This window comes from Onychomys torridus, chromosome 7, assembly GCF_903995425.1.
Source record: "Onychomys torridus chromosome 7, mOncTor1.1, whole genome shotgun sequence".
Taxonomy (NCBI): Eukaryota; Metazoa; Chordata; class Mammalia; order Rodentia; family Cricetidae; genus Onychomys; species Onychomys torridus.
Genome location: NC_050449.1, coordinates 103,681,756 through 103,703,734, shown reverse-complemented (window position 1 = coordinate 103,703,734; position 21,979 = coordinate 103,681,756). Strand labels below are relative to the sequence as shown.

Below are 21,979 nucleotides of genomic sequence, written 5' to 3'. Positions count from 1 at the left end.
CTCTGAACCCAGCCCTGTACCTTCTAGTTCTCAGGCAGTGTTTCTGCTTTCTCACACACTCTGATTCAACTCTTCACCAGCCTCAGTAAGATGCACTCCCCATAACTCGAGAACTGTAACTTTTTCCCTTGCTAATTTTATCTGCATTCTCTTTATGATAACTATGTTCTGTAATACTGTTTGTGTATGTAAAGAGGGGGTCCTGCCTTAGTCTTCTTAAATCTATGGACCTAGCCAAATGCTTTGTATTGTATGCTTCAATAAAGCTGAGATAAATGTTTTTCAATAATATGGTGATGTTATAGATATAGCTACAAATCATTAGATGTACATCATTCCCAAGAAATGAAGAGCTTAGAAGTTAGAAATGGGGGTGGGGTTAAAATTCCCACCAGGATCCTAAAGTCTTCACCCTTTGGAGATTATACAGTTGCAATCTATAGAACATACATATAACTCACCAAAAGAAAAGTTCAAAAAACCCTAGAACATTCCTCTATTTCCACATGAACAACAGGAAGCCTACCTATGCAGTGTTCAGTGCAAGCAGTTTTGCTGACTGGACAGTTACTATCACTTTAACAGGAACCACAGGAGGTGGCACCCCCCTATAGCCCCAAATGCTTGCTCTTGGGTGGCTAAGACAAGAGGATCATGGGTTTGAGGCCGGCCTGAGCTGCACAATGAGACTATTTCAAAATTGGATAAAGCAGCTATCTCCCAGGGCCACCTCTGGTCGTGGGAGAACTTGCCATTCATGAGCTCTTCAACAGAAGTTGCAGTCCTGTTTTCAGATTCAAATCTCCAATAATCTATTGGTTATCAACGTGTGCAGCTACTTTATCACTTCCAAACACTGGTTCCTTCCTGTGTACAAGTCTGTTCACTCACTCTTGTATGTTTCTGAAACCCTACTCACTACAGGTCGAGTTGCTGTTCAGAACTAGCAGCTGCTCACATTGTCCTCAGCAGTCAGTCCTGGCTTCCATGTGCTGATCAGGTCATTTAACCGCCACCTGCAAAGCCCACCTGTAATACCTGCTTGGCTCCAGGAAACAGTCACGTGAAAGCTAATCTGTTCCTCTTCAACTTGGTTCCTTTCAAATTTGCTGCTTTTACAATCTTTCAAAATTTACTTGTGCCCTCTGGGACTACTGGCATCTACTATACTGGTCAAGCTCACCGTACCCAGCCTCCTAACTAGCCTTACCACCTTCTGTCACCTTCCTGTCCCACCAAAGTGAGATTCTAGAACAAACTACTCATCAAGGAATATGAAAGACCTGAGGTCCAAAAGAAGTAATACTAACCACATAAGTTATTACTAATAAGCTTCAACCCCCAAATTCTTCCATTCAGCCTAAGTCCAATTGTTAATATGAAAAGGACACAGATAGCCAAGTACATTATCAGTAAAGCCCCTACAAATTACAAAAATAAAAGCCCGTTATTGTAAGTTACACATCACTACCAACAGGGTAATAATAAGAACGGATGTTGGAACAACTCTACTGTGGTATGTATGTAGGGTAAATACAGTAGATAGACACTTACAAATATGGGGCCAAGCATGGTAGCACACACTTTTAATCCCAGCACTTGGGAGGTAAAGGCAGGTGGATCTCTGTAAGTTCTAGGCCAGCCCAGTCTACATAGTGATTTCAGGCTAGCCAGGACTACGTAGAAAGACCCTCTCTCAACCAAACCAACAATATGGGGTCAAAAGTAAAAAGGGAAAGGAAATACAATTTGTATAAACAGACTGTATTTTGTAGCCTTGCTTTTAATTTCATGAAAAGATGAATTTTTGTTAAAAACTAGTAAATTTCAGAAACTCAACATTAATGAGCTGGTCTTAAAATCTTCAATTTTCCAAGATGAATTCCAAAGAAAAAGCTTAAATGGAAGAGGGACCCACACAGGAGCTCAGACATCGTATGTGGGCAGTGACTGGCCCATGCCATCCCTGGGACTCACAGGTGAGCAGAATCCCTGTTCAGCTCTTAAGAGGTCAGGACCACTCTCCTGGACTCCAGCAGCCCACATCCAACCCTATTCCAGGGACACATGCCACATACCAGTGCAGACTGGCCTGTCCCTGGTACCTACTCTGCATCTCGATGAACTGCAAATCTGAACCATTCTGCAGTCCTGCCAGGTCCCCAGATGTGCCATCATTCCTGGAACATTTCTGCCGTTCTTCTTCTAACTGCAGCTTCAGCTTTCTAATCTGAAATGGAAGGAAAAGTCACCAGTGAGACCAGCGTCTGTCTGTTTATCTCTTTCTTTGGGGATGCTGGGGTGAAGCCCAGGAACTCAGGCATGCTAAGCAAACACTACGACAGAGCTGTAACCATATCCCTCTTTTTTGACTTTGAAATAGGTCCTCACTAAGTTGCCCAGACTGGCCTTGCACTCACTCTTCAGCTCAGGGAAACCTTGGACTTGTGATTCTCCTTCCTCAGCCTCCCAAGTAGTTGTGATTGCAGACCTGTGTCACCAGGCCTGGATGGAAGATAGTGTCTTGAGTTTGTATGTGCTCACGCATATATAGAGGCCAAGGGTCTATGTCAGATGCCTTCTTCAGTTGTTCTTCATGTTGTTTTTGAGACAAGGATCTCACCAAGCCCAAAGCTAATCAACTTGGCCTAGCTGGCTCGCTAGCAAACTCCAGTGAACTTCCTGTGTCCACCTCTCCAATGCTGGCATTACAGACACATGCTGCAGTGCCTACTGCTGGGAATTCAAGTTCAGGACACGTCTGCACAGCAACTGCTGCAGCGACTTTACCAGCTTCCAACCCCATCCTCTTAAAGGAGGTAACTGGTCCAGTGGCCATTACATACAACAAAGCAGATCCTTAGTAGTAGTAATAGTAGCAAGTCATACAAATCACTCAAACAGTTTTTCCTAAGACAAGAATGGCTCTAGGCATTTGATATAAACTGATATAAACCGAAAGGAATGTGTCAAAGAAACCAGGTGTCTCAATAAAGACTTCTACTCTTTATTACTTACTTGTGTGTATACAACAGTACATTTTTGAATATTTTTTCTTAGTCTTATTAAAATGAATCTCTTCATGGGTAGATAGGACTTTTTGTCTAGTTTTTTAGAGATAAATTGAATACTTAGAGAACTTTAAATACTCAAAGTAATTGGAAGCACAGATGTTTGGCTTTCCCAGTTTCCTTAACTCTGCTACCAGAGATTAAAAAGGAAGCTGAGAACGAGCTTTGCCACTGTCCATGGGAAGGGCAAGTATTGATTTCACACCAGTGAACACATGCTTCCCAGGCACTTCTGCCCTTTGCACACATATGGGTTTGCCGTGAGAGAATGGAGTTGTTATCCCATCATTCCTACCACACTCCAAAAGGGGCATCCCTCTTCTTCAGCACTCTTACTCAAAGGCCCAGTGCCACACCTAACCTTACCCCCCCACACACACACAAACTTCTCCAATGCCTCTGCAAGCATCAGCCTGCACCAGCTGATACTCCTGCCACAGCCTTATCTCAGAGGACACTTTTCACCTTAGTACTCTCACAGAGAGAGCCCTGCAGTTCTATAACCCGCTAAGTACTACAGCTTTTGTCTTCGTAGGCTCATGCCTCAGCCTGCAAATAGAATAGTGCTCTCAGGCTTTCCTTGCTGTTGCTGAACTATCCTATAGTCATACTCCCTAGAAGTCGCCGTTCTTAATCTTCTCTGTTGAGAGTCATATCTAACTGCCTCACATCTTCACTGGTGTACTGTGCCTCTGTCCTGTTAGCTCCTGACTTGCACTCCCAAACTACCCTCTATCTTGGCCATTTCAATACACATCTAGAGTAGTAACATGCTCCCATAATGCACCCCCGATTCTGGAACACCTCCCCTTCAAGGATCCTGCCATCTACCTCTTTTTGCCCTTGGCCTTCATGTAACACATAATAACAGACTTTAACATTAGACAGCCACACTACCTAGGTTATTTCGTTCCACATACTCTAACCACGACTGCTGATCCCCCCGTTCATTCTCTCTATCCTAACCCTGACATCCTTCAGCCACACTCACTTCCAGGCATTGATCTATCTTCTTTCTACTACAGCTGACCTCTACTTAGACGTCCTCTCAACACTGCTCATTCAGCTTGACTTCTAGGTCCAACCTGATCACCGCAGTCTTACATGCCCACCACCACATCCCTTGTCCTGACTATGTCTGACCTGACTAACAGCCTGCCACACAGCTGAATGTCACTAGAGAAACACATGATAAATGTGTTCACAGAAACTTCACATACAACACAGCTTAATTCCACTGCCTGACCTCTCTCTCTAAGGCCTACCAGGGCATGGATTTTTCAAATAAACCCACAACAATCTGATTATTCATCCAAATTTCCTAAGTGCCATGAATAATGTCTGAAACAGTAGATTATCACTTGCCATCTGCTTGCTGACTGAATAGGAGTGAGGAAGGAGTGACTAAAATCAACAGGGGCTGCTATCATGCTTGAAAACTTCTGAACACATCTCTGTGAGATTTCAAGGTACGGGAGAGAAAGACTAGGACAAGCTTACAGAGGAAAAGAAAACATCACCTATGAGAGATCAAATCTCAAACTGTCCTCAAATTGTTGTTTATTACTGTTTATTGAGTGTTCATGCACATACACAAAAACACCCTCTTCTGGAGGTCAGAGGACAACTTGGAGGAGTCAGTTCTCATGTGCTACCTTCATGTGGGTTTTAGGAATGGAACTTAGGTCGTCGGGCTGGCACAGCACACACTCGGCTCACTGAGCCATCTCACAGGCCTGTCCTCACAATTCTGAACAACTATCTTCAAAGAAAGGACAATGAAGGAAGAGATTTTTAAAAACCTGAGGGAAAATGACACTTTCAGACCTTCAAAGTCAGGGAATTACCAGCCCACACGCTCTTTCCTCAGGAAGCTACTGGGATATACAAAATAAGAGTGAATGGAAGAAGAAAGAAGCCGAGAAAAGGGAAGCCAACCCAAAGCACAGGCAGAGAAAGTCCCCCCAGGCTTGAAGGACAGTCGCCTAGGCACAGAGTGAATAAGCTGCTAGTTCAGACTGAAGATGGAGCCCAGGAACCTGCTACGGATCAGAAAGCTGAGTGGGCTTAAACTACGCTTAGAACAGGGGCTAACTTGATGATCAACACAAGAAAAGTCACCCAGAACAGAGGATGGCTCCCTATGGAGCCAACGTTCAGAGTCCTGCAGATAGAAACAGACTGGCTGTTGAGAGGCTCCAGGAAGTATGCACATGTGTGGCAGAGGTCTGTCTTCCACAGAGGACTGTCAACAGATGGCCCCTTTAAGGAGTAGCATCATGAAGTCAGTGACTCTCACGAAGGGACAGCTGAGAGAGGACAGAGATGGTCAGGGTGAGGGTAGAAGGGCTGAGCAACCAGCTTTGTATGCATCGCATACATTTTTTAAGACAATATCAATTAGCTTTCTTCTTTTAAATGTTACTTGAGTACTAAAGTTAAGAAATATATTTCATTTTTTCTTTTTTTTTTACTTTTTTTTTTTTTTTATCTTATTATGTATCTCTGGCTGTCCTGGAACTCACTATGGGACCAGCCTAGATTCAAACTCACAAAGATCCACCTGCCTCTGCCTCCTAAGTGTTGGTATTAAAGGCATGCACTACTAGACCTAGCAATATTTCTAATTTCTAGTGAACATTTAATTTATTAACATTTTACTGCCTATCTTATATGAACTATAATGGTTTCAGATCAGCAGACATCTCACCTGTGACAGGAGCTCCTCCTTTTCTCCAGCAAGTTTCCGTAGCCTCACATCTGGAACAAGTGGGAAGCTGTAAACTGGACTTGGAAAGGTTTTCAAATAGCCAGCATCTACTAAATTACATTGTTTATATTCCGAACATGAAAAGAAGCAAAGGCCTTAACTCCAATCAAAAGAATACTTTATTCTCTCAAACATACTCCCAGCTGGTGACAGTTATGACATCAAATATCTGCTCCCAGAGCAGTGACTTTCTGCCTGGACACAAACTGGAGTCCAGAGGAAACCATTTTGTTGTTGCAAGAACGTGCAAGCTTTTCCCAGTTGTCTTCAGAGGCTCCCAGCCTTGGTGGGGAGCAGAACATGGAACAGGAGTGGGTCCAGGGTGCGGGTCAAGGCCCTGCATAACGCTGGCAGCAGTGAGCCTGCAATGGCTAAGGGAGCGGGTGAGTGAGGAGCGCCAAGACTGGTGCTGAAACGGAGAGAGCCTAGTGATCAGAAAACCTGGGGTGGGCTTCAACTATTTTTTAAGCCTGTGGCTAACCTAGTGAGGAACACAAGAAAACCAGGATAGGAAGCCTGGGTTCCAGCCAGGGGCAGATGCACAGGGCTGCTGCTTCCTGGGCGGGAACAGGCCCCCTGGGCTGAGGAGACACCACTAGTTCAGCTAAAGCAGCAGCTCACAGTTGGCCAGTGGCCCACAATAAATGAGGGACGGACCCAAAGAGGTGGAGGAAGCCCAGAGCTGCCCATTGCTGTCTTCAGTTCTATACACTATCAGGCTATAACAGCTATGGATGGGAACGAACAAAATGGTAAACTTACATGATTTTTGGTTTGGTTTGGTTTGGTTTTGTATGGTTTTTTGATTGTGGGCTTCGTGAATGACAATGTCATGTCAAATGCCAAAGGTGAGCATGCCTGCAGGGTTTCCCTTCTAGCTCACTTGCATCCTCTATCAAGGTACTCAACAAAATTCTACAAGAGACGACATGCCTACTAACTTTAAGACAGTTTAGCCTGTGCTGCTTTTATAGTGCCTCACATTCCCTTAAGAAAACTACACACGCCAGGCGGTGGTGGTGGCACATGCCTTTAATGCCAGCACTCGGGAGGCAGAGCCAGGCGGATCTCTGTGAGTTCGAGGCCAGCCTGGTCTACAAAGTGTGATCCAGGACAGGCTCCAAAACTACATAGAGAAACACTGTCTCGAAAAACCAAAAAGAAAAACAGAAAAAGAAAACTACACATACACAAACAAGGTAAAAGGAAAAAAATTTTAATTAAAAAATTTTAAAAATTAATAAGCTGATGGCGCGATATCTATCTGTTATTTCTCTTCCCCTAGATTGGTTGTGGGAACAATAGCTGGGCCCCTTTGTGACTTTCTGGAGAGTGTCGTTAGATTCGCTAAGGGTCACTTTTAACAGGCCTGGACCTTCCCTGGAAGGCACACTTCAATATGTGCCTTTTCCATCATCCATTTCTCGCCTTAAGAAAAGTGGTGGCAAAGAGCTGTAGAGCCCTGGGGTAAGCTTAGACTCTGAATCCAGGTGGGCAAGGAAGAGCTAACCACATGCTAGCAAGTCCCCGCCGCCCTGAGCTCCCCTGGGATGGGCAGCTGGACTCTGCACAAAGTCTGTTATAAGTGAAAGGCAATGTGTGTACCCCTGCAATGCTTCCATCAGTGCTAACACACACGATGACTCCATTTCTGCTTTCCCAAGATCAAGCATGTCGAGACAATGTCCAGATTCTTGTCTAAATAGCCGTATACTGCCCCCCAACCCCAACCCTGGGCTTGAAGCCCAACATCAATCCAAAACGCAATACCAAGCAGTGTCTTACCTAGTGGCCCTTCTCCTGCTGACTCCAAGACCTGAGCAGCTTCCTGAGACACAGCAGTAATGGCTCCAACCACAACAGGCTCACCATGACTGACATCGCCATTGGGAGTGCTGTCTGGGATTATAACTAAGCCATGTTTCTGTGGGGAAGAAAAACCTGACATTACAAGCAGTAATCCAAACAGAAACTAAGTTCTGTTGAGGTATCTCTGCAACAATGTCTGTTTGCCATGGGTAAGAACTAGTTAGAATTAGTTATGTGATATACCTATGAAAGAACTAGCTCAATCCACCATCGCATCAAGGCTGTTGTTTATGGGCAGCAAAGAACTAAGGCAAGAGCAGGGGAAGAAGGCCCAGGCTGACATACCTCTGCCGTCCTCACTGTCTCCTGCAGGTCAGCCAGCTCCTCTCTGAGCACATCTCGCTCATTCCTGAGGCAGGTAATGTGTTCCTTCTGTTTCTCTAGGGCCTGGTTTTAGGCAGGGTAGCAAAGGAAAGAACAGCACAGAAAAAGAGCAAGAGACAGGTGACTAATCCAATAAGCAGGTAAGGCCTTCAAGCAGAAGGTTAGAAGTGTGGAGACAGCGGCCAGGGAGGGAACAGCCTCTGTGCACAGCAGCAGAATGGTTTAAACAGAGAAGAGTCCTCATGCATGCACTTGGAAGACATGCTCATCACATGAAGATTATCTTTACACACAAAAATTTCCTGCATAATTTGCTCATTACATTTTCATTTGGTGAACAACAAAACCCAACACGTTTTATTTCATCTTTAACAGAAGTAGTTAAGAATATGCTTGAGTGTTAAAAATGAAGATGGTTTGGGAAAAAGAGCAAATCTGGATAAGTTATTTAAATACTGGCTGTCTGCTTGTTCTCAAGTATTATCAAGATACTCAGTTACCACTTGGCCCAAGACAGCTCAGCTCCAAAGGAATTCTCTACAACCTATTTATGTTAATTGTTTTTTTGATAAAAATTAGTTTATACTAATAAAGTGAGTGGTCAGGAGTTTCAAATCTAGCTTTGGGGACTTGACCTATCAGAATCCACCCATCTACAAACAGGAGGCCTAACAGTGAGTGGCACCCCCTCAGGAAGCACACTGGGCTTGGAGTACTGCTCACATTGGCAGGTTGCATGGAGGGTTTGGGAAGGCAGGAGGTGGGCTTTCCTCAGGAGCCTCCCTGTTTCCTGCATCTGAGCTTTCAGGACAGCAGCACAGACAGAAGGAGGAAGCTACTTTGGTTATTAATAGTGAATCTGCAACCACATTCAAACACGAAGAAGAAAGCAGGTGCCTGGTAACCTGGCGGCAGGGCTGTCTTTACCAGAACCCTTCCGCTATTTATTTCTCTTGATTTAATGTTTTGTCCAGCATTAACCCAATAAGGTAAGCTGTACCTTTGATCACCAGATCAAAGTGTAGGTCAACTGCTTGGTTACTAATGGCTAGAAAGTGTTTAGTGGTTGTCCTTGTTGCTGAATCTCTAGAGGGTCTCATATTGCCTAGGCTGGCCTTCAACAAGCTATGTAGTCAAGGCTGACCTTGAACTCCTAGTCCTACAGTGGAATTAACAGGCATATGTCAACATGCCTGGCACTGATTGAGTAATTTTTATAAACCATTATAATCCTATTCTGTGACCAACTGGAAACAAGTAAGCGTGAGAGCACCACAACTGGGCTGCACCAACGGGAGCAGACACTGTGATCTGGAGGTGAAGCCCTGCCCTTCTGCCTTCTGTAACGCATCTATCATCTCCCTGTCCAAAGTTACAGCAACTCCAGGGGAGCAATGAGTCCAGTTCAGTTTGGTTCTAACACCCTTGCTGAATTCTGCTCCTTCATGGTCATCCCACATAATGCTGGGGATGTACCCCTTATGCCAGCCCTCTCCTCATTTTTCACACTATAATGTCAATCCCTAACTTCCTTTCTATAGTGGTGGAAACTGGCACATCTAATGTATCTCCAATTACCTAACCACCTTAACAGCAAATGAACATTAGAACAAGCACAGAAACATTTCTTATCTGCAGGCAGTCACCTAAACCATATGGGTTATGTTAGATGTGTGTTATGGACATGGCAGTCACCTGCACCACAGGTTAGATGCATGTTACAAAAGCATGCCATGCAGTTGTGTTATAATCACAACATGAAGCTGAGGAGGTGGTCACTTTCATGATATGCTGTGTCAATAATCCCACTGAATACAAAAGACCTCTCAGGAATAGACCAATCTCAAGTTAAGAATTCTAGCAAACACTAGTATGTGGCTTTTGTGCCTCCTTCCACGATTATAGTACTGGGTTCTTGTTTTACTTCTAGATTTTAAAATTTCATCTTCCTTTAATTACAGTTAGGAAAATAAAATGTATCCTGTGTATATGTTCATTTCCCCACAAAGCTTGGAAGCTACTGAAGCACCTTTATAGTTGGGTCAAACATAGGTGCTCTAGATCTGCAGTCCCCTGTGCCATGCCGCCTGACCACACAACCACTGCCCTGTGCTGCAGGCAGCAGTGACCTCTGTAGCACAATTTTAAAGAGTAAAAAGGACATCCTTGTAGAGATCTAAATAATCCTTTGTCAAAGATCTAACATCTAATTTTAGCATCAAAAAGCCAAACAGAGATGTGGAACAGGCTAAAATGCTAGGCAACAGGTTCAATAACTGCAGTTATTGAGAATGAAAATTAACTGATGCCAGTCTGGCCCAGAGCCCAGGCCCTTTATATGCACTACTCTATTCGACGTTGAGTACCTATAGAGACCCGCAAGAAGCTAGTGATAAAGGAACTGATGTCACCAAGGGAAAGTGAGAGAAAACTCAGTTTCAACCTGGGACCTGTTTCTTGATTGAGTTATTAGATTTTATTCTTGAAAATGAACCTAGAGATGAGTGATGCATTAGGTACTGAAAGCAAGCCCTTTGGAAGTAAAAGAGAAGCTGGGTATGGTGGATTCAGCCTGGTCTACACACTGTCTCAAAAAAGAAAAAAAAAAAATGTCTAGCGATGTAGCTCAGTAGTAGAGCATTTGCCTATCAGGTGTGAGCTACTGGGTTCTCTTCCTTAGACTAGAAAAAGCAAAAACAGACGACATGACAACACCAGAAAGAGAAGTAACAAGTGTTGGTAAAGAAGTAGAAGAATTCCATCTTTTGCTCATTGCTGAGGGGAATGTGCTACGGAATACAGATTGGATGGTCCTTAAAACAATGTTCCTAAATGACTTAGCTAAGTTATACTCTGGGTTATACACCCCAGAGAACTTAAAACAGAGTACAAATAAGATACTTGCACAACATATGCACAGCAGCATATTCACAACAGCCAGGGGTGGAAGCTGCTACCCAGGCGTCAATTAAGAGATAAATGTGGCCGGGCGGTGGTGGCACACGCCTTTGATGCCAGCACTTGGAAGGCAGAGCCAGGTGGATCTCTGTGAGTTTGAGGCCAGCCTGGTCTACAGAGCAAGACCTAGGACAGGCACCAAAACTACACAGAGAAACCATGTCTCAGAAAGAGAGAGAGAGAGAGAGAGAGAGAGAGAGAGAGAGAGAGAGAGAGAGAGAGAAATGTGATACATTTGTCTATTGAGTTTCAAAAAATAAGGATATTTGCTTAGTGTAGGTAAAGAATGCCTGGAACCCCAGAACTTAGGAGGAAATGGAAGGGTCAGCCTGAACTACACATAGTAAGATTTCTCTCTCTCTCTCTCTCTCTCTCTCTCTCTCTCTCTCTCTCTCTCTCTCTCACACACACACACACACACACACACACACACACACACACACACAAATTCATTCTGACACATCCTTCAACGCTGATGATGAAGCTCTAAAGCTCTAGGATACTGTGCTACTGTAATAACGTAGCCATAAAGTGCTATGTGAGTCCACCTCATTGAGGAACCTAGAGTATTATTAACCTGGAGACAGAATGGAGCAGTGGTTGGCGGGGGTGAGGTGGATGGCATTGCTTAGTGGGTTCCATTAGCTGGACAGGATGGGAACAGTGCACAGCAATACAGGTGAATTTAACTCCACTGAACTGTCCAACTGTTAAAATGGTAGATCATTCTTTGTAATAAACACAATTAAAGAGAAGCTAAGGGAAGTATAAACTACTGTTACAATTAGATAAACTTTTTTAGTCCAAGTATATTATACACTGTTGGTTTCTATTTATACAACATTCCTTTTGTTTGCTTGTTTTGTTTGTTTGTTTTTGAGACAGGGTTCTTTGTATAGCCCTGGCTGTTTAGAACTCTGTAGACCAGGCTGTCCTGGAACTCAAAGATCCACCTGCCTCTGCCTCCCAAATGCTGGGATTAATTAAAGGCATGTGCCACCACCACCCAAATACAACATTCTTAAAATGGCAAAATTACAGAGTGGCTCTGAGTGATGGAGACCAGGAGTAGGAAGAGTATCCATAAAAAGGAGAAAGAGTTGTGCCTTTATCTTCACTGTACCACAGACATGTCCTGGCTGCAATACTGTACTACATACAGAATTGCAAGATGTGACATTTTAGAGCAAAGGGTATGTGGGGATATCTTGGTACCAATTCATACATTTGTATGTGAATCTTAATTTTCCTCAAAATAAACATTTAATTCTTCAAAAACAGTATTAATATGTACATGATGTATGAGTGGGCACACCCACACAGTAGAGGTAGAGGACCACTTGTGAACTTCCTTCTCTCCTCCCACCTTTAGGTGGGTTCTGGAAATCCAAATCAATGCATCACGCTTGCAAGGCAAGCCCTCTACCCACTGAGCTAGCTGAGCAGTTTGCAAAAGTTTACTCTTTAAAAGTTAAATATATCTTATAGAAAACTTCAGACAATTAAAAGCCAAGTAATTTACATCTTAGCCATCAGCATGTATATTATACATTTCTTTCTTTTTTTTCTTTTTGAGACAGGTCACACTGTATAGCCTAGAACTCAATACACAGACCAGGCTAGCCTAAGAACTCACGAGATCCACCTACCCGCTTTTCTCCAAATTCTGGGATCAAAGGCATGTGCCACTACAACTAGCATTGGCATGTGTTTCTAGTAGGAAACCAAGGTCTGTTTTAATGAGCTCCTTTAGGGGGTGTGTAGTTTTACTCTAGCTACTAAGCTAGTCCAAGATAACCAGTTTAAAATGCTAAGCCATACACATGAGAAGTCCCGGGCCTCCCTGCCTCATGAGATGGCCATCCCAGACAAGATGTACATTTTCAACGTTTCCTCCACAAACTGTCCACTCTGTGTGCCCACTCCCCATATCACTTCACTCTTCCAAGGGAAAAAATGTATATAAACTAAGGAATTCACAATCAGAATGTCCCCTGGGAAAATTTTCTAGTTATTGACGGAATTTTGGAAATTTGGTAACTTAAGCTTCAGAAAATTATCTAAAAGTACCTTTAGTTCTTTACATTTCTGCCCTATGGAACTAGAGATGTGACTAGTTTTGCTACCCTCCAGCATGATTGGAGTGTATCTTCAGTGCTACACAAAGCAGTAGTGAGGGTGTTTTCCTTACCAGGCCCCAAGCTAGGGAGTTCTGGGCTAGAATCAGAGATGGCGTCACAGTTTGCAGCACTGTGAGCTTACGTTCCTATCCATTTCCATAATGAAACTGATTTGTAATCTTCTCCTACTTTATTCACCAAAAATTTACATGACAACATTTTCCCCATCTCCACCTCCAACTTCTTTTTAATCCATACTTCTGTAAGGTAAACATAGCCAGCTACCCACAGAATTTGAATTAGATGCCTGTGGTAGCTCTGGGATAAGAACCCTTGGAGAATAAAGAACACTTCTTTTAAAGGTTTCTATTTATGAGCATCACAAGAATGGAGTCTGGAAAGACAAGTTCTCTCTAGGCACACTACCAGGTTTCCTAGAGAAGTCTCTGTCTTCTGTTTATTCATATTGTCTACACTTTCTTGGTCTATTCCTCAGGAATGAACTTCTCCAAAGCCCCATCTCCTCTCATACCCCAATTGTTTTATCTTTCCAAAGCAGGGTCTCTTGGAGGTCAAACACCTCTTTTGTCATGGTGTCTATTTTCTGCTGGAGGCGCTGATTCTCCTGAAGAATAAGAAGAAGAAGAAGGGGAGGGAAATAATAAAAACGGAAAGAAAAAGCAAGGGCATTAGAAGAAGGAGAACAGAACGAAAAAGAGGCAGATGAATTTTAAAGGGAAGGGGGGAAGTCTATGGTCAACAGAACAGGGAAAGATGACAGCCAGTGTCTCACTGGCTTGCCCAACAGTAAGCAAGGGAGGCAGTGTGCTGAGTGTGCAATGGCCCTGGGTTCGATCACCAGCACAAGAAAAGGGAGTGGGGCAAATGTCTAAAAGGGTACTGGGAAAAACTAACTGTTCCAACAGCAGCTGAGGCAGCTGGCCAGCTGCGTTCCTGCGTATACACGGCACTCCTGCGTGTTCACCCTGTGATAATTGCCTTTCTACCCAAACTTGAAACCGCTTATATTTGCCAAAGGAAACGTGTTTACTTATGAACAAATGATCCTTTACCACAGAAAGCAAGCTGAAGACTTGAATGGTGCTTGGTAAAGCAGAACTAAAAAAAGGACAGACATAGCTTCAGATGGATCACTCTGGTTTTCTGTTGTCAGAAACTGAAGTATAAAGAATATCATAAACTATAAGAGAAACATGAGTTTCAGCGGCTCTCTAACAAGTCTTCTGATGGGTAATGATGTCATCCTAGTTAGCACAGGCACAATCTAGAGTCCCCTGGTGGGAAAGTCTCAGGTCTGGAGGCATGTCTGTGAGGGATTGTCTTGATTGCTAACTGATGTAAGAGGCCCAGCCCACTCTACCACAGGCTGGGCAGATGGTCTTGGGCTGTATAAGGAAGCTGTATAAGGAGTGTAAGCTTCAGCCAGTCAGTGAGCTAGCCATGGTTTCTTGTGCACTTCCTTGGCTGTGAGTGAGCTCCCTAGGTGGAGATAATGCTGTGTGGAACAGCAAACAGGCCTACCTTCAGGTACCTGCCCTGACTTCCCTCAGTGATGGACTGTGACATGAAAATATATGAGATAAATCTACCCCCCACCTAAGTGCTTTTGGCCGTGGGTGTTACCACAGCAACAGAAAGGCAAGGGCTTGTCCTGGGCCTCTTACTGTGTTCCCATTTGTCACTGACAAGTTACCATCAACACTTTCCTACTCACACATCTCCACTTGATTGTGCAAATCCTAATTCTGGAGACCCAAAGGCATTATGTGTGATACTCAGTTTTCAGTCATGCATGACCAAGAGCTACTGACACTGAAAGGTAGTAATTGTAAGCACAAAGAGACTAAGGCTTTCAAAGTTTGTATCTAACACCCTAGGCTTGTTTTTCAAGAAAAAATGGTGATAAATTACAGAAATCCAGCCTTACTATCCTCTTCTGTGTACTTCTTAATACAAACGGAGGCAGTTAACCACAGCTGGGGTGGTGCACAAACTGTGTTGCTGCAGACCACCGTCCTTGACACTGGGATGCTGTAGTGTGGTACAGAGCTTCTCCACCACAGAGAGCTGGGGTGCTGTAGTACAAGGGGAAGGCCTTGACAACTTCCTTTTCTTCAGCTACCTCAAATGCATCAACTTGAGTGGAGATCAAGATTCTTACTCCTCAAGAATCGCATCCTACAGGATGCCATGCACTAGGACCCTGTAATGCTTCCTTTTCTAACATCTCACAATACCTTCTGGGGAAAGTGCTTAAGAATAAAAGACATTGGTCAAAACCCCTGCTATTAAAGGGGGATTTTATAGAATGTGTAAGCATTCACTCTTTAAACTTGCCTGTGTATTTCATGTTGGAAAATTTTTGAGATAGACAAATGTTTACATAAGTAAACTCTTTATAGCAGCAATTCTCAACCTGTAGGTTTGGACCCCTTTGGGGATTAAGAGACCCTTTCACAAGGGTTGCCTAAGACCAACAGAAAGCACAGATATTTATATTACAGTAACAAATTACAGTTATGAAGTAGCAAAGAAATAACTTTATGGTTGAGGGTCACCACAACATAAGGAACTATAGTAAAGGGTTGCAGCATTAAGTTGAGAACCACTGCTTTATAGCATTGTAATATTCTCCCAACAAACACACCACCACCCTGTCCAATTCATCTATTTTTCAAAATCAAGTATTTCCACAGTTCAAATACATACCTCAATGAGCTCGTCTCTCTGCCGAAGGCCTTCTTTGAGTTCATCCATTTTATGCTGCAGCACACTGCACATATGTTTCTGCCTTTCTAACTCCTGTTATTAAGAAAATGATATTGTTATAAAGTCAAGGGCTACAAAGCCGAACATATGTAATTTAGCACCAAGACCAAGTCTGGCTTCCAGACCCAGGCCTGCGTGGATGACCTGCGTTTGGTAGAAAGGGTCACATTCTCCATCTCCATCCTGCCTGAGAGGGTGAGAAAGGCAGCAGAAGGGACAGCAACTCATAGGTACTTCCTAACATAAGCAACTGCAGAGTAGAGGAAACTATTTTAAATTAGTCCATTATCCAAAAACAATAAAGGGGAAGTGGGGTAAGAGACCACATAAAAATTACAATTTTCAGAATAGCAAAATCTACCACAAAGTAAAGATAGGAATGACAAGCTACACAAGAAATTGTAATTTATATTCTGGGACAAAGATTTATTGCTACTTTTCCAGTTGGAGAACTCCTAAAATAAGATAATAAAGTAACAACCAGAACACAAACCACTGACAACATGGAAAACCAGGCTAAAGCCCAGGAAACAAGACGGGAACAGCTCCATTATAACACATGCTCAAGGGAGAGAAACACACAGTAGCTCTCGTGTGTCCTCACCCGTGGCTTACAAAAGAGAATTCCGTGGATCCACCTGCCATGGCTCTCTTTCACAGACACACTGATAAAACCACAGAACTATCCGAGCACTCCTTGTCTTGCAGGCTGACTTCTGGACAGCAAGCACGTCCACGAACTGGGAGCTGTGGAGTAGTGTCTGCACAATGGAATAGCCAGAGCATGGGAAGGAGTGAAGATCTGTGTGTTACAAGCAGAACAGAATTTATAGTGTGCTGCTGTTTTCTAAGAAAGGAGGGCCACAAACACATGTGTTTAAATGCATTTCAAATGCTGTGTGTGTTTTTAATCAACATTGGCTAGCATATCTCCTTGGCTTATAAAAATAAAGGATGAATCACTAAACTTAAAAAGAATTTCCTGGGGCTGGAAACATCACTCAGCAGGTAAGAGCACTAGCTGCTCTTGCACAGGACCTGAGTTTGGTTTCCAGCACCCACGTGGTGGCTCCTAGCCACCTCTAACACTAGTTCCAGAGGATTCAATTCCTTCTTCTGACCCACACAAGCACCAGGCATGCATATGGCACACAGACATGCACAAAATAAAAGGAAAGAATCTTAAAAAAAAAAAAAAAAAAAAAAAAAAAAACCAATTCCTCCAAAGAAAGAGGAAAATGAGGATGAGAAGATAAACTGAATTCATTTCCTTTGACTTCATATCTACCTATTTTTACCTAAGTCAGGCAAGTTCAATTTAAAGTCCAGTTTCTAATAGAAACAAACCAAATACCTGGAGTGGATGGATAAAGTGCAGCAGAGACACGGGAACAGTGCTCAGCCTTTGAGAGAAGGAACTCTTATCATGAGCACTGGGGACAACATGTAAGCATTATAATCATGAGCACCGGGGATGACGTGTAAGCATTATAAGTGAGTCACATACAGATGGAGGCTGCCAAGGGCTCGGGAAGGGCCAAATGTCCCTATTTATTTAACTGTTTGGAGTTTACTTTTGCAAGATAAAATGTACAGATTTCATACACAATATAAATATATATAACATCCTACTGTGAATGACACCCTTTAAAATGGCTAAAATGGTAAATTTATTGTGGTGTGATTTTTACCATAATAATAATTTTTTTAATTAAACTATTTCAAGTAACTTTAAAAAAACATATTTTGGCTATGCATAGCCTCTGTCCCAGAGTAAAGCCAAGCCAAACACTATGGCTCCTTTCGGTAACTACACTGGTGTGACCTAGTCTTGCTCTGTTGAGTGGCATGGAATCAAGCAGTAAAAATTAGAAGTTGCAGTGTGGCACAAAGGAGATGGAGAACAGAGGGACTGAGTACAATCCCTAGAGTCATAAATGTAAACTTGAACCATCAGAGTACAATGTATTTTATCATATAAGCAAACAAAAAACCCCACATACATTATTTCCACTAAGAGAAGGGCCTATGAAGGGATCGACTGAGCAGCCAGAGCAGCCCCAGGCCTGTGGGAAGAGATGGAGGACTGCTTGGACAAAGGATGGACCCAAAGATAAGGCCAAAGCATGTTCTTCTGTCAGAAAGCATGGAGGCTATCAGTGAGCCTCCCAAAGAACTTGAGAATCAGCTCAAAAGAGGCTCACAATAGCCAGAAGTGGTAAAATCTGAGCATCAAAAGGAACAAAAGCTGTCACTCACAACACTGAACTCAACTTCATAAAGATACTTCTGATGAAGATGATTGGTCACTGTAAGAGCAAAACAACTCTTTATAGCATGAAACTATAAAGCAAAGGAGTCTTTATCTTGACTTCCAAAACTATGCAAATTGTCTATCTAGGTAATAAAAGATGAAGATCCTCTTTAAAGATGGACATGATAAAAAGACAAAAAAAAAAGATGGCCATAGGCTAATAAACAAAGAATAAGTTAAAAAGAATCAAAGAAATGGCGAAAGATATCTGTAAATGATTTATCTGGTAAGTGACTTATATCTGAAATATAGTTTTATAACAGTAATAAAAATTTTAAAATAGGCGATTTCAAAAGATAAACCATGCCGGGCGGTGGTGACGCACGCCTTTAATCCCAGCACTTGGGAGGCAGAGGCAGGCGGATCTCTGTGAGTTTGAGGCCAGCCTGGTCTCCAAAGCGAGTTCCAGGAAAGGCGCAAAGCTACACAGAGAGACCCTGTCTCGAAAAACAAAAAAAAAAAAAAAAAAAAGAAAAAAGAAAAAAGATAAACCATTAAGACCATGAAAACATACTAAAAACCAGTAGTTTTATCAGAGAAATGCAAATCAAAGCACTAAGATGGCTAGACGTGACAGGCCAGACGACAGTAAATATTGGAGAGGATGTGGACAAAGAATGTAGCCAGTGAAATGCACTGAAATGCTGACACTGCTTTGGAAAGTCTGCTCCGCCTCACTTAGTTCGTGCAGTTACTAGAGGACCCAACAATCCCACTGCTATGTATTTAGACAAAGGAAAACAGTGTCCACACAAAAAGTACACGATGTTCATGTCAGCATTTTTTATAAAAGGCCAAAGGGAAAAACAACCCAAATATCAATTATTGCTGCTGGACCTCCCAACACATGTGGCTACCCTAACAATGGAATATTAACAGGCCATCAAAAGAAATGAAGAACTTCTATGTGTGCTGCAGCATGGGTGACTCGGGATTACTACACTAGGTGTAAGATGACAATCATGAACGAGTTCCTTTTATGATTTTGTCAGTGTCAAAGTCTGGAATGGGGAAATCTACACAGATACAAAGGTCAGTGGTTACTTGAGGCCAGGGGATCAAGCACAGGAGAATGATGGGTAGGGAGTATTCAGCTTCTAGTTGGGAAAATGAAAATACTCTCTGTGAATATGTGAATATCCTAAACCCCACTGAATCATAGACATTACATGGGAAGCTGTATATGAATTGGATCATTTTTTAAATTTTATATGTATGGGTGTTTTGCCTGCATAGATGTCTGTGCATCACTTGCTTGGTGACTGTGGAGGCCAGGAGAGAGCATCAGCTACCCTGGAACAATGACAGCGAGCTTCAGGGCTCTGTAGGAAGAACCACACTGGTAGAGCAGGCTCCAGTTACATTTGAGACATCTCTACACTGCTCACGGGAACTAAAGAGCTAGGGCCCAGGAACGATGCCCTGGAATGAGGAGGCTAAGTCTTTCAGAACAGCAAGCCTTGGGACAGGCAATCAAATTTCCTCAATATCTAAACTGGATGAGCGAAAGAGAAAAAGGAACCTATTAACTACAGTCTTAAAACACAGCAACTCATTTCAAAGTGTGGAACTTATCTGGATCCTGAGAGTGTGTGGCTAGGAGAGGCTGTGGGGTGGAGAGGGGATGACACAGGGTCTCAGGGTCTCACTGTACAGCGCTGGCCTCAAACTCACAAATGCCCTCCTGACTCTGTGTCCCCAGCACCAGGAGTAAAGATGTGTGCCACCACACCCAGCTTCTGGTTTTGTTTGTTTTGTTTTGAGAAAGGTTCTCAGTATAACCAAGGCCAGCCATAAATTCATGATCCTCTTGCCTCAGATTCTCAAGTGCTAGGATTACAATATGCACAACCATGGCTAGCTTCTGATTTCTAAATATAAAAAAAAAGAACATTGTGTGTGGGCATTTTAAAACTACTAAAATTTTAAGTGACTGAGTATATAATATAAAGGAGTTGATAGTAATTTTTCAAGTGTAAACTGGTTGTGTGTGTGTGTGTGTGTGTGTGTGTGTCTGTGTGTGATGAGAAAGAGACAGAGACAGAGACAGACAGAGACAGAGAGACAGAGAGACAGAGCACAGGTGCATATCCACCTGTATATATATATTTACTATTTGTGTATTTTAAAAAACCAATACATTATATATAGTTACTATTTTTATATTAAAAAACATATATATTCACTATTTGTATATTAAAAAACAATACATAGTTACTATTTGTATATTAAAAACAAAAATATATATTTACTATTTGTGTACTAAAAAAACAATACATATAGTTACTATTTGTATACTAAAAATGAATATATATATATAGTTACTATTTGTATACAAATGAATATATATATATAGTTACTATTTGTATATTAAAAATGAATATATATAGTTACTATTTGTGTATTAAAAACAAAAATATATATTTACTATTTGTGTACTAAAAAAACAATACATATAGTTACTATTTGTATACTAAAAATGAATATATATATAGTTACTATTTGTATACAAATGAATATATATATAGTTACTATTTGTGTATTAAAAATGAATATATATATAGTTACTATTTGTATATTAAAAATGAATATATATATAGTTACTATTTGTATATTAAAAATGAATATATATATAGTTACTATTTGTGTATTAAAATGAATATATATAGTTACTATTTGTATATTAAAAATGAATATATATATATATAGTTACTATTTGTGTATTAAAAACATGGAGGTCAGAGCACAACTCGTAGAATTTGGTCCACCCACCCCCCAGGTCCTGGGAACTGAACTCAGGGTGGTGACAACTTTAACACTGCTGACGTACAGAACTCTCATCATGTGCAGCCATAATGAAGTTCATCAGAGAAGCTGGCCTCTCTGGGTTCTGTGCAGATGGGCCTTCTATTGCAAGAGGCAACATCAGTTTGGAACAAGCAAAGATAATGATTCAGAACCTCCAAACTGGTGTCTGGGACAGAATACCAAAGAATAAAGCACTCACTGTCATCCTCTTCAAGGCCCATCCCGACCTAACATGAAAGATGCCTTATTTTCACACATCTAGACCCCAGCAGCATTTTCAAATAGGCTTTAAAGAGCAGCTGTCGAGTCACAGAAAAAAATGAGAGGCAACTGAGTTCCATATATCTCCTCATAACTGCAGCCCCTCCCACATGTGACTAATGTCCACACCTGAGCAGTAAATTCAGTTCAGTGAGCCTACACTGGACACCATTACTATGGAAGTTCATCAAACACTAAACAACTCGTTATCCCCTTTACTATGTACTGTTTCCAACAATTCAACCAATACATATTTCCTAAACTGTTTTTTTACTTTTTTTTTCTATATTGGCAATACAGTAGTAACTAATCTCTAGCAATAATATCCATTTATTCTCTGCTTAGACATCAACACTTTAAAATGTCCAGGTCCAATAAACTATTACTACAACCCAGCTTCTTTGCTGCAGCTGCCCAAGGGCAGACCTGGCACTTAAGACAGTGGCCTTTGTGCTCCAACTGTATATAACTTCTTAAGAAAACATCTGTCAGTTTCTGACTCACATCTTTAAACCGCTGCTTCTAATTAACTGGTTATCTGGAAGTGGACTCTCTTAGAGAACTTAGAAGCTCACAGGAAAAATTCCCTATCTCACTAAGCTCTATGTCTTTCCACTTATAATGGAAAGAAGTAAATTAATGTCATTATCATAATTAAAAGAATAATACTTGAGTTGTAATCTAGTTTTTAAAA

General features: G+C 42.0%; 1 protein-coding gene across 7 annotated transcripts in view; it reads right to left on the bottom strand.

Annotated features, from left to right (window-relative positions):
• Positions 1 to 21,979, bottom strand: part of Lrrfip2 (LRR binding FLII interacting protein 2) — a 110,155-nt gene that overhangs the window by 6,050 nt on the left and 82,126 nt on the right. For 3 of the 7 annotated variants that reach the window (XM_036193365.1, XM_036193366.1, XM_036193367.1), the window contains 6 exons: positions 15,843 to 15,935; positions 13,645 to 13,737; positions 7,996 to 8,097; positions 7,627 to 7,765; positions 5,782 to 5,831; positions 2,110 to 2,230 (listed from right to left, as the gene is read on the bottom strand). In XM_036193365.1, coding sequence (XP_036049258.1) covers positions 2,110 to 2,230; positions 5,782 to 5,831; positions 7,627 to 7,765; positions 7,996 to 8,097; positions 13,645 to 13,737; positions 15,843 to 15,935 — 598 coding nt within the window. The remainder of the gene's footprint in view (positions 1 to 2,109; positions 2,231 to 5,781; positions 5,832 to 7,626; positions 7,766 to 7,995; positions 8,098 to 13,644; positions 13,738 to 15,842; positions 15,936 to 21,979) is intronic. The other 4 variants (XM_036193368.1, XM_036193369.1, XM_036193370.1 and 1 more) reach the window with 2 other exon arrangements.